This window comes from Scomber japonicus, chromosome 18 (genome assembly GCF_027409825.1).
Source record: "Scomber japonicus isolate fScoJap1 chromosome 18, fScoJap1.pri, whole genome shotgun sequence".
Classification (NCBI taxonomy): Eukaryota; Metazoa; Chordata; class Actinopteri; order Scombriformes; family Scombridae; genus Scomber; species Scomber japonicus.
Window position 1 is genome coordinate 10,964,050 of NC_070595.1, and position 13,007 is coordinate 10,977,056.

General features: G+C 38.8%; 1 protein-coding gene across 1 annotated transcript; it reads right to left on the reverse strand.

Moving 5' to 3' along the window:
* Positions 1-511: 511 nt before the first annotated feature.
* Positions 512-9,107, reverse strand: csf2rb (colony stimulating factor 2 receptor subunit beta). The gene is made up of 16 exons (XM_053338439.1): positions 9,095-9,107; positions 6,451-6,532; positions 6,099-6,298; positions 5,765-5,873; positions 5,472-5,656; positions 5,179-5,333; positions 4,775-4,919; positions 4,407-4,536; positions 4,093-4,247; positions 3,550-3,683; positions 3,251-3,434; positions 3,042-3,138; positions 2,796-2,862; positions 2,588-2,667; positions 2,168-2,321; positions 512-1,996 (listed from the first exon to the last, which is right to left on the reverse strand). Exons 3-16 carry the CDS (start codon positions 6,223-6,225, stop codon positions 1,592-1,594), a joined length of 2,127 nt encoding a protein of 708 aa, XP_053194414.1. The 5' UTR covers positions 6,226-6,298; positions 6,451-6,532; positions 9,095-9,107; the 3' UTR covers positions 512-1,591.
* Between the last annotated feature and the right edge of the window lie 3,900 nt (positions 9,108-13,007).

The window sequence follows — 13,007 nt, forward strand, 5'->3', positions numbered from 1 at the left end:
CTTTTTAAATTTGCAGTAACAGCAAAATATAGATCAAACCCAAGCCACACCACATTAACCAGTTCTGTAGTTATTGCATTCTGGCTTTGTATTGCACTCTGGTCTGGACTAAACTGCTTTCTTTTGTTATTTAGAAAGACAACAACAGAGCTATTCTAAGAGACACAGGCTATCTAGAGCAATAGCTTACGGGCAAGATAGCCACGGCTAAAAGTGCTTGTTAGAAGAATATAAGTTATATTTGCTCTTACCTATAAGTGAAAAAAAGTCTTTATCACAGATGACAATGACAATGGCCTCTTGATATGTAGTTATTCCATAAGTAAATGAGACAGTTCAATTATGACTGAGAAAGAAACCTAGCTAAACTCATGCTAAAGGGAGCTAGCTTGTAATTTTACTTTTTTACTAAAGTTTTATCATAGTGTATATACATTAATTGTAAATGAATTAGTAGTTTAGTACTTTTTAATAAATAGTCCGACAGACATATAGCAAAACAAATATATATTTAATTCTGGAGAAGTTTTGGACTGTAAAAAATACAAACAAAACAAAGTTCATATAACATACTTTTTTTCAAGTTTAAATCACTATCACAATACAAAAGTGCAGTAAACATTGCAAACCATTACAATTTTACAATATTTTTTCACTGAGCTTACTCATTCATGATCCTTTACTAGCATTAAACAGGCCTCAAACACACCTGAAGAAGATGGCACATTTCATGTAAAGTAACCCTTAATATATTCCAGTACTTTCATATTCCATCTCCTAAAAACCTGCATACAGTTACATTACTGGTGCCACTTAACACAGCAATAACATCACATCACAAAGTAGATAGCATACTGTATTTATACATTCAGCAACACTTAGTTACCACATTGGCAACAAGGTCCAAACTCACACCCCTTTGTGCAAACACGCATAGCTACATGACCGCAGCGAACACGGCAATCAGCAAGCTTTTTTCCATGAAATGCAATGAACGTCATTCTTACTGCTGTGCAGAAATTTTGAAGAAGTAGATTTCAAAACATTTCTTGAGAGTTTGTGGTATATGTGAAACAGGAAGCAGTAAATTCTGTTAATGATCCTCATTTTCAGGAAAAGTTTGAATGACAGTCTCGAAAAAAGAAAAGAAGAAACAAAACATCTATGAATACATTTTTTGATGGGCTGTTGTATTATGTAAGATTGTTGTATGTGATCCTGTTATTTCATGCAGACCCAGTATGTGTAATGAAGTTCAGACAGAAATAATTGTTTTGTGTGCAGCACTGAAATCTATCTTCATGTCCGCCAGTCCATCTGCAGTGGCACCAGAGATGGTGGCATTTGCAGGCTCAGCTCACTATTGCCCTCCATTGGTCAGATGTCTGACCTGATGTTAGGTCACACACAATAAAGGGGTTCTGAAAAAGTCATCTCTAACATGATACAATATATATTGCTGCATGTTTTAACAAGAAAGCATAGATAAGTTGAGAGAAAGTGGAATGCTTTTGAAAAAACAAGCAAAAACCTTCATTTGGTCCTTTTTCATATGCTCTTCCCTTGCATGGTGTGGATTACTGTGCTGCTCTCATGAAGGCTGTGGGAGCAGGCAGTACCCTGAGGCCTGTACACTGCCCCCTTGAGGCCAGGGGGTAAAAGGTCCTGAGGTGTAGGCTGGAGGCCGGTGGCCGCTGGTGGGCTCGATGAGGCCCGGTTGAATGTCCCCGTTATCCGACCTCTGTGTGTTATCTGGGCACAGTTGGTCCTGCTCAGTGTTGTTGTGCATGTGTGTGCTTGTGTTGGCATCACTATGAGTTACCAAATCCTGTGTGGACCTGGAGGCGCTGCGGTTGGGCAGACACACATAACCTTCCCCAAAAAGAGTAAAATTCACAGGGGAAGGGGATGCAGTGTCATGTGAAGAGGTTTCTTCCCTTTTCTCCTCTTTCTCTTCACCCTTGTCTTCCGCTGACTTGCAGTTTGGCTCTGGTGTCTGCATGTCAGATAGACACAATGTTGCTCAGTGTGACATTTATTGTTTTTGTTCTTATTCATTTAAATTTAGAAATGAATGCCTGTCCCTGTATTCTTTATTCTTTATTATGACGCTGAGTGTTTGCGAAATTCTCTGCATCTGCACACCTGACAAATGACAATAACTGACCTGACAGAAGATATATGGCCCACTGAAGCTCAAGGAAGACGTGTCAGATCCATTAACCTTCTCAACAGAGAGGACCAGGTTATCAGAGTTCCAGCAGTCCCTGTACTGCTCCAAATGCTTGTCCTTGGTTGGCCACAGCGCAGTGTCTGAGGAGCTGCAAGGAGGGAGAAAAAAGAAAATCTTTTGTCAGTAATTTATTGATTCATGCATCAACACATCATTAGACTTGTCATTTTATATTCATGTCTCAGGAGATATGCCAGTTGATTGGCCACAAATGAGACTGTCCTGAATATTATGGCTTTTTCCACACTATTCTCTGTTGGATGTACAGCAGCTGTATATCATCACTAATTATGTTTTCATTTTTGATAGAAGAATTGTTATCTGTCTGGAAATGTCAAATGTACAACGTATTACCATGTAGATAAGCTGTCCAAGCTCAGCACTTTGCAGATGTAAGTGTTCTCATTCTGCATGAGGGTCCGGCTGGTGGCAGACTGGATAAATAAAAACAAAATTAAAAAAAATACATGACTAACTACAATCTGAAAAACACTAATATGCTGAATAATTTAGAGCAGAAATGGAAAGAAGTTAGGCAAACAGAAGAATGATCCAGTCTCACCTTGATCTCAGAAAGGATTTTGCTTTTGCCCGGAGAAGGAACTGACTCCACCCACAGAATTACTCTCCTATTTGTTCAAAATATGCCACATAAAGATTTAGATTAGATTTACCGTAAAAGCGAAAAAATCCACACTTAAAAACATGAAATACCTGTTAATAATCTGTTTTATACTTATTGACTTGACAAACATCAAGGAAGTAGTTAAGAGTACAACATTGAATAAAGTGAGTGTGAATAATGCACCTTTGACAAGCTGGGATGGTATAGTAGAGTGCGCAGAAGACAGTAGTCACAAACACACTGATGAAGACATAGATCAAGTTGATGGGGGACCAGGGGGCTGTCATGGGACACAAGACAGAAGGATCATTTTTTAAATATTTGATTTCCTTCCTTTCTTGGACTGTGTGAGCACCACCTGTATGTGTGTGCCTGCTGCTTCTGTGCAGTACCTGCATGTGAGGTCCATTCCACTGGATCAGTCCATTCAGAGGGGGGACCCTTATAAGCCTGACTATCTGATGAGACGACCAGAGACCTGACTTGGACCTGGTAGCGCTGGGACGGGTCCAGAGACTGTTGCTTGATGATCACGGACAAGGTGCCCTCTGAAATGGTAAGCAGGGGAATCGAATCCTAATGGAAGAATGTAAATACAAATCATTATACATTTTTACAACTTTGTGTCTATTGTAAAGAGCTCAGAGTTGGACAGGAAAAACACGCTAACATCTGTATTAACGTCTCTTACCTGATCCTGTGTCCTGTAATACCGCACATGATAATACAGCCTGATGTTGCGACGTGTGGGCGGTGTAGTCCATTCCACGACCCAGTTACTGTCTACCTCCTTCACCTTTACATTCGTTGGTGAGTTGGGACGAACTGTGGACAAAGAGATTAGATTGTGGAGATTAGTCATGCAGAAAAAGTTGATTCATCTTTTTGTGTGTACTGTGGTTCTTAAAAGTTTCATATAACTCAGAGTATATACGGAGATATTCAAAACCACAATTACCACAGTAACTTCTTATCTTATCTGATAATCTATTAATCAACAGACATGGATGGAGTGTAGTTGTGCCATTCAAACACTAGGTGGGGGCACTCAATCACATCCCAGTACTTCTGCTCAGTGCCTCTGCACAGCTCCTGCAGTTTTATTGTGTGCAATTTTTTTTGGTGGGACATGTCACACTATCTCTTAACCTGCTAATCCCCCTCTATCCCTCCCACACCACCTCCAAGTCATTCTCTGTTATGATGTTGTGCCCTCTCTCTTAAGTCCACTCACTGTGTTGGTAGGCGCTAAAACTCTTGGCACTGCGTGTTGGTTTAAGCTCCAGCAGCAGATGTGCAGAGTCTGTGACATTCAGTGAGCAGCTGTACCTCAGCACGGACCTACTGGGGTCAGGAGTGATCTTTGTGTTATTACAGCATCTCCCAGACCTGGAGGCAGGGATTAAAAGAAGAGGAATGGTCAGATGACTGAACAAATGGATAGCTAGATTTTTCAACTTCAACCAGATGGTGTTGTCAAGAACAGCTTTACACATGTAAACATGACCTCCAGCACACACACATACACACGTATGCAGCTTGACTTACGATCCAGTCTGATTGGTACAGGTCAGCTGGTAGGTAATGAAATCAGCCAGCTGACTGTTCACCTCCCAGCTACACATCACCTCCTCCTCTCCATCCAGCACACAATGCAAAATGGGAAACTGCCCAGCATCTACAGCAAGAGAGAGCGAGTTAATAACAACATCGGCAAACTCCAGAGTTTTTCTGGGCTCCTATGAAAATGGACGGAGGGAGAAGATTAGAAATGTGAGGAGCTAAGATAAGGAGCAGGTTTCCTATCAGAAGAAAAGGATTTCGGTCCAGGACATTAAATATGCAAGTCAAACGGTTTACTCCGTCAAAAATGTCAGAGTTAAAGCTCAATCCCCTACACATATTTTGTGATTCACCTTCCTCAGTCTGCCAGGTCACCACATTACTCCAGTCGCTCCACTGACCCACACTGGCCCGGGCCCTCACCCTGGCTTCATACATGCGACCTGCAAGCAACGATCGCTTCTCCATTTTCACAGTGGTACTTGTGACATTCTCAATCTGCAGAAAGAGTGTGAAAAAAAAGAATGTGATGGAGGTTGAGTCATGTTTTACAAAGAGGTACAGTTTGGTACACTTATTGTTTCCACATTCACTGTGAGGTCATAGATAGAATTAAGAACACCCATTTTGCATCAAACTGGATTAGCAAACCACCTACAAGTGCTTAACAAGCCCACAAAAGTGACTTTCAAATACAATGTTTTTCAGTGTCATTTGGCTAAAAGCTGGTAGCACAATATGCGTGTTTGGTGCTTACAGTCCAGTCATCCAGTCTGTCTGGCCTGTAGCTCAGCTGGTATTTGAGGTTTTTGCTCAGGGAGGAGGAGGAAGGGTAGGGGCTGGACCATGTGAGCCAACGGCCTCCATCATCTGAATCATTGGTAGACAGATTCACCGGTGGGCGCGCTCTCACTGCAAAACATACAACACAAGAATACAACAAATATTATTTCTATACAAAATGTAAATATTTATACTCAATTGCATGATTTATTTAGATAATTATAGTAAATGTTACTGCTATTATAGACAGATGTCATGTTAACTCACAGTGCTGCGAGAGATGCAGAGCCCTGTGTGGCTGTGATAAGCAGAGGTCTGGTGTTTTATTGTTGAGGAACACGACAGTGTGTGTGGTGCTGATCACAAACACATCAGTTGCATATCTGCACCGGACAATTCCATGCTCTTCTGGGTGCTTGACTGCAGCTTTGTAAGGCTCACACTTCTGTTTTCTGCAAAGACATGGACACAGAGCAGTGGGTCAGAAAACCATGGCCCTAGATTGATGAATCCTCCATGCTAAACCTCCTTGTCACCTTGCTCTCCAATAGTGTTCGTACCCGTTTTGGAACCACAGTGTTGTGTTTAGGTTTGACGCATCCTTCCACTGGCAGTAGACGTAGGACTTGTAATCATTATGGCACTGTAAGGATTCCAGCAATGGAGATACTGGTTGGGAGAGAAATATTTTGGTCAATTAATGTGCTAAACTGTGCTTAATGGCTATTATTTTGTACTGAATCTATACTGTCACTATCCCTTTTCTGTATATTTTAATCAGAAATTGTGTAATTATATTGAGTCTACAACATATTACAATTAAAGTAAAAGATTCGATAGACTCTAAAAGCATCCTGAGGTGTATTTTGTCAGATGAATACTGCACAGACTTACCTTTCTGTGAGCTACTGCTCTCATCGATGGTACAATCATTCAGATCAGAGAGGAGAACCAAGGGAGGGAGCATTGACCAAATCATGACCCAGAAGAGAGGCATCATTCCAAGGGACATGTAGGGCATATTGGAGCCCCTTTTTCTAAGTTGATCACAGCAATCACTTAACTCTGTGTAACTCTTCACATTATCAAGAAGTCTGTAGGTGCCAGGCAAGGCAGGGTGTATACAGAGGAGAGAGAGAGAGAGCGAGAGAGAGAGAGAGAGAGATAAATATACAGAGTGAAAATGTATAGTTCATTTACTAGAAATAATGAAGAAATGACTCATGACCGCATTGCCTGCACTCACTTCCGCTTTGCCTATGTGCCTGTTGTGGGATGTCACCACACATCCGCCTGCCTCTTATCTCTCTCTCTCACATGTCATGGGTCTTGATAAAAAAAGAAAACACATGCTGCCAACGTAAAATAACAAACACTGGTGGCACAGATGAGTGGTTTTAGCATTCGGTCCAAATCTACAGCCTGGTGCTCATCGCACTCTGCAGGAAATGTTTACACCTTTAAAATGGGATAATCTCTAATAAGAAAAAGGCACTTATAAATGTATTTAAAAAGGATGGAGTTACCAAAGGTTGTACAATACAGACACATTACTATGAAAATATTCTTTCAATTTTCCTCAATTACATGAGAGCATTTTAAAAGTGATTTTTTAAATGTTTTGATCAATATAATCTTTTAAAATCAATTTATTTCCTAAGCTTTAATGCAAATTACATTTTCAGAGAGTTATAAGTGGCTACTTTATTTTAGGTTGTTTTTTTATGCATTCAGTTTTCTTTCAAATGTGATTACTTGCACTCAAAAGCCTCTAAGACTTCAATCCTCCCTGCTTCCTAAAATTCACAAACTATCATTAAGCTGCACTATTAGTTCACTTCAAAGCTTAAGAAATGTAAAAAAACGATTTATTAGTGACGTACAATTCACTGGTTTATTGTGATTATTTTGGCTTCCTGATGAAAATAAAAAATAATCTTCCTACAATAATAACGTAATATATTTTATATATATTGTAAATATAATAACAATGTTGATCTCTCAATAAATACAAAAATAAAATGTTTTAATATTTTTGTAGAATAACTTGTGGAAACCTTAATGTTTCACCCTTTTCACAGTTTTTAAATATTAAAAACAAAACTGCAGAATGTGCACTTAAAGAAAGGAGAGACTATTTGAATAGATAAAGTCAAAACAAAATAAAAAGGGTGTTAATGTGGGTGATAATTTCAGCTCAGTTTAAAAAAAGACACACCAAAGGGGGGATTTTAAGGGTCAGTCAGGCATACCAGACCTCCACTTCTGTGTTTTTTGCTACTGTTTACAGTAGCTGGTTGGGGAATTCCCCATTAGAAGAATGTGGGAATTCAACAATGACTTTAAAACCCCAAATACCTCAACCTTTTCATGTTTGTGATGCAGAAGAGCAAAGTGGTAGGTTTAACAGTGATGCTGATATGAGACTGTCCGCTGGGTAACATCAGAGACATGGAGATTAACTCAAACATACGCACGTACACAGAAAACTTCCTCATCTAATTATATAGGAAGCACTCTGTATCTCTCTGGTCTTGCTCCACAACTGTTCATCAAATCAACCACACACTTGGTGGAAGTATTGCTTTGGACATAAAGGCGTGCAGAGCTGTTTGGTGCAATTTGGACATGCAACACATTTAATATGAATAAACTCTGAATAAACAAGCCAACAGCTTTGTGTAGCAGTGGGATGCATGTCACAGCCAGAGATCAGGGCTGTGAATAGTGAGCCACTCAGCTCTGTTGAAATGGTAACCATCCTCTGCTACTGGAGTGGAGATTTCTCTGAATCTGACATTGAATTTGGATTAGTGTGAGTGTGAGTGTTCATTAAACACTCAAGTCCCTGCTTTCACCAACAAAAATATTTATGTTTCAGATTTTGTGTACACCATTATAATAGAAACGTAAGAATGAGCAGTGCTGGTGATCAGAGCCATACAACGAGCCAAAGAAAGGTTTGTTCTACATGATGTGCTCTGAAAAGAGAAATGTAGACAGCAAAAACACAGCTTTCAATCAAGAATGGACGGACTCTTAGGGCTAATTCCTACAGGAAGCGTGTCTCATATAAGCAGAAATATTTGGAGTGAATATACCCACTCAAATGATCTGAAATGAAATCACAGATAATAAACTAAATAAGAGCCCAATACAATCAATCCACTTTATTTTAGGATGCACATTTTGCTGCTCTCATTATACTTGACGTGAGAAAAGATTCACAAACCTTACTTAACATCTGTGTCTAATAGAATATTAGTTTCTTTCATGTCGCTGGTGTATATACCATCATTCACACCTCCCATCAGCTGTTTCCATTCCCTGAAGCAGTACTGAACAGGCACTGCACTAGTGTTGTCAAATGTCAGTATGTACATGGACAAATCTATCTATCTAATCTATTTACTTATATAACTGTAATGTGTGTGTTTTTTCTTAGTGATTATTTGGATTATATGGTCGATTTTTTATTTTATATATCTTTTAGTGCGTTGTCCAATCATCCTCACTAACTTCCACAATTTTTGTCTGTCTAGAAATTCACAGTAATTTAGCTCATATCTGAGTCATCAGCACATTTCACAATATTTCAAGAGGCTTTACCTTCTCTTATGAATACCAAAGAGCAAGCCCAGCTGCCTTTGACTTACAGCTTTCAGATAAAAATATTATGATCACAGAAAATTAGAGCTGAATTTACACGAATATCGCCGCAAATGAACACTTCTGTACAGTGATCTTTATAGCTTTAAAGTCAAAATGAAACTATGATATGAAAAGTTAAAATTAAACACAGTAAAAATATACACAGCACAGAACACACAAGCTCACACATACTCAACTATCCACAAAATATCACAAAGTCAGTCTCACAGATTACATACCGTACATTATGAAGATTTTCCTTTGTCTGTCAACATAGCTTCCTTCTTGTCTGCCAGCTCCTCATGAACACTGTCGAGAACTCTGTGGGAGTTTCCTCTGTGACAAGTTCAGTTTCCCCTTTCTGTCCATGGTGACACTGTATGTCATTTTCTCTTAAATGCATGATCAGCTGTTTTAATTTACAGCCTCTAAAAAGCTGGCCCCCTCTCACATTATTTGCCCTTATCACGCAGATGTTGTTACTGGTTGTGAAGTTCATTTTAAATTGAGCTATTTAGCTAATCCTAATCCTAATGAAGACTCATCTAAAAGCTTACAAAATACAGAAACACATACATATATGATTAGCCTTGAAATGTAACCCCAGAAAGGAGTTCAAATTACACAATCTTGTTTTCTGGACTCCATAAGGATACATATTTTGGTTTCATAATACTGTCTCCTCAAGATCTGCCATCTAAACACAACAAGTATCAGTGGTTAATCAATCAAGCACAGTGCAGTCACACATTTCCTCTATGTAACTCTTGCTCTAGCAGCCGAAACCTTTATTTGGTGCTTATTCTGTCAGATGTCACTTTCAGGATATTGCACACCTTGAAACACTGGCATTGATGTTGTTGCAGAAAATATATAGTTTCCCTTAAACTCTCTTTTCTATTCTTGTTTACAATTTCCGATAAGTGACCTCACATAGTTGACCTGACTGAACTTTTATCAATCAAAGGTGGGTGTAATGAACATATCTTCAAAGTGTGTTGGCTGAGTGCAGTGGCACGTGGTGCACCCACTTTTTTGAGGGGGCACAGTTTCATAACTCTCAAGCAGTTATGTGTACACTGTCATTTAGATTATCTTTTGAGAAAAACATGTGTGGTTAGATTAGACTAGATTAGATTGGATTAGATTAGATTAGATTAGATTAGATTGGATTTAGATTAGATAACTCATTTATACTCAACTATAGACAGGGTAGTCAAATATACTTTATCTGACTGTGATGGAGAAAAAAGTTCAAAAGGTCATATATTCAAGATTTTACATGGAAAGGAATTACATATATTTGCAGCATTGATGAACAGAGATGGAAAAAGCCTACACAGATGATTAAAAACAGGATGCATGAAAAGACAGTTTACGGTTAACCGCCCGAAACAAAAATAGCAACAAAAAAAAAATATTATTGTAGCTCTAAACCCCGAGATTTAGACAGTAACCTCAGCTTTAGGGTAGAAGCTGTTTCTGAGCCCCTCAGTGCTGGCCTTGTCTAGCTGCTACCTACTTCCCAACCACAACAGTGAGAAAAGGTCTTAATGAATTTTTCACTTTATTCTTGCAGCACTTGGTGCCACGTATTGTACTTTCAGCCGAACATGGGTTGTTTTTGAATGCCGTGTAGAAGTGATTCAGTGTGTTTTTTCCCTTTATGGCACAGTCAGTATGTTGATAGTAGTCAGGTATAAACTTCTTAAGGTGTGCCTGATTGAAGTCTCTGGCAACAATGAGCGTAGCATCAGGACTACCAGTCGGTAGTTACTATACTCACCTGTGATGGGATGTAGACCACTTTGATAATGCCTGACTTCATTCTCTTGGTTGGCCAGGTTTCAGGGAATTTTGGACATTATAGTGGTAGTGGTGAGTTAACCTTTTCCCTTTCATGATGAGTTACTCATGGTCATACGTTGTCATTGCCCAATATCACAAAGTTAGTATACATTTAGTGGAGCTAACAGTTCTTGGTAAGATCTGCATCTTCTAGAATTTTCTTTTTGTTGTTGTTGTGTTGGTTATATATTTGTCCTTTTATACACACAAAAGTTACTAGATAAAATGACATGGTTACTATGTTTTGAAATGAAACAATATGAGCTAAACCACAACTATGACTCTGACTACTGTATGTTGCTGAAACAGAGATGGGTATCTGTTATTCTGTTCTGATAACGGAGATGCTGGTGTCACTGTTTTTTGGTAAAAAGGACTAATAAAGTTATTTGACGTCCGTTATTGTTTCATTTCTTCCATGAGCCTACGCCCATGTTGGTTACACAGTCATTACGTACACACATTTATCACAGTGTACAGTACAATAGATACATTACAAAGTGTAGCATACATAGCTACACATTTGAATAACTACCATTTTATAAATAAAATATGACTTTAGCTGAGTTTTCATCAGCCCTTTTCTCTTTCTTATCAATACCAGTTCCTGAAAAACAGAACTCTGATTCTGAGTCAGACACGCCTTTCAGATCTGTTTTCACTGAAGCATTAAATGTCTTCTATAAAGTGAGCACTGTATACTCTTTGAGTTTCTTCCCGAGGACATGTGGCCTTTACGAGTCCCCACACTGGCTTTAAGTACCTGCACGCTACATTACATTCATGCTACAATTACACTCGTCATTTCAACATGACTTCAAAGACTTCATGTCAGTGCATGTTATCTGACAGGTCCATTACTTTACTCGTCTTGGATCATGAGTCAAATCACAGTATGATGGAAGTCTAGGTTGGATGGCTTTGACCCATGAGAAAGAAAAAAATCAGCTAAACCAATCTGACAAAGACAGCAAGATGAAAAATGCAAAGGACATTTTAAGGCCATGTAGGAAAAAAGCCACAAACATGCATACACAGCATCAGATGTTCAGAAATCATCATCAGCTTTCCAATACTGTAACTGTAATGTGCTTGAGCATATAGTTTGAAGATCAAGAAAACAGAACACACAAACCACACTGATATTATCTGCATGTGAATGTACCATGTAATTGTTTCAGATCGAAAGGCTGGTTCAAGACAACTCGGCTTCATTATTCACCACTGTCATTTTCTCTCTTAAACCCTCTGACTTCCTGCTAACAAATATCTTTAACGCCTCAGTCTGAGCAAAGTTGATGATGAGTAAATATAGCATGACCAATTCCTCATTTCAACTGTTACCACTTTGATGAGAACTCACACGCACATTTCACACTTGTAGTACTTTATCTTTTGATTTTAAGACAAATGATCATTGCGTTGGTGTCTGAAAGCTCATACTGTGAAGAAACAGTCATAAACAAACCATTTATTGCTTCAAAATACATGCAAAACATATTCATAGATGCCACACGCACAAGCTCAAAAATACAAACTCAAGCTAATGTTCAAGCACTGGCAACTGTTACAACAGAGTAGTCCATATTAGCACTTCACAGTGGGCTTGGAGTCGGACTAGACAAGTTGGGAAGACTAGAATAGTTCTTCTCTTGAGACCTTAGGAAAGAACCCTTCCGCTGGTTCTCAGAAACAACGCGGAACTTGGCATTCATTTTTGCACACACAACAATTTGCGTGAGACTTGGTAGGTATGGTTGCATGAAGCGTGTTGTTCACAAAAGAAAGCTAATAAACTACATGAAAGAGTGTAGTGGCAAGGTTGGACTGTAGCTTCAGATATGAATGTTACACATGGTTCACTGCACTTTAAGTTACTGGGACCATAGGTCACTCTCCTACTTCTGATATTTTTCAGTGGCTCAGGGGGTTTACATGCATGCTAGTGGACTGTCATTTAGTTTATTTCACTTTCAATTCTTCATTCTTGTGCATTCATGAAATGATACATACTTTTATAATGTCTCTTTGATTTTTTTTCTTAGAAAGGTCAATTCCTCTGAATTGTCCCAGCTATTCACCACAAAGTACAGCTGGTGTTTGGTGTACTGTACTTATCTCCTTTGCTGTACATTGATGGATATTGGATAATAAAGACAGGAAAACATAGATACATTTGTTGAATCTTTTTTATTATTGTTTTTCTTATTCTGTCTTATTCCTACAGACTGGATTGAATAGGAAAACTTCACAAGACAGCAAAAACCTTCAGCGTTTCTGAGTAGTAGTTAAAATGTAATACAT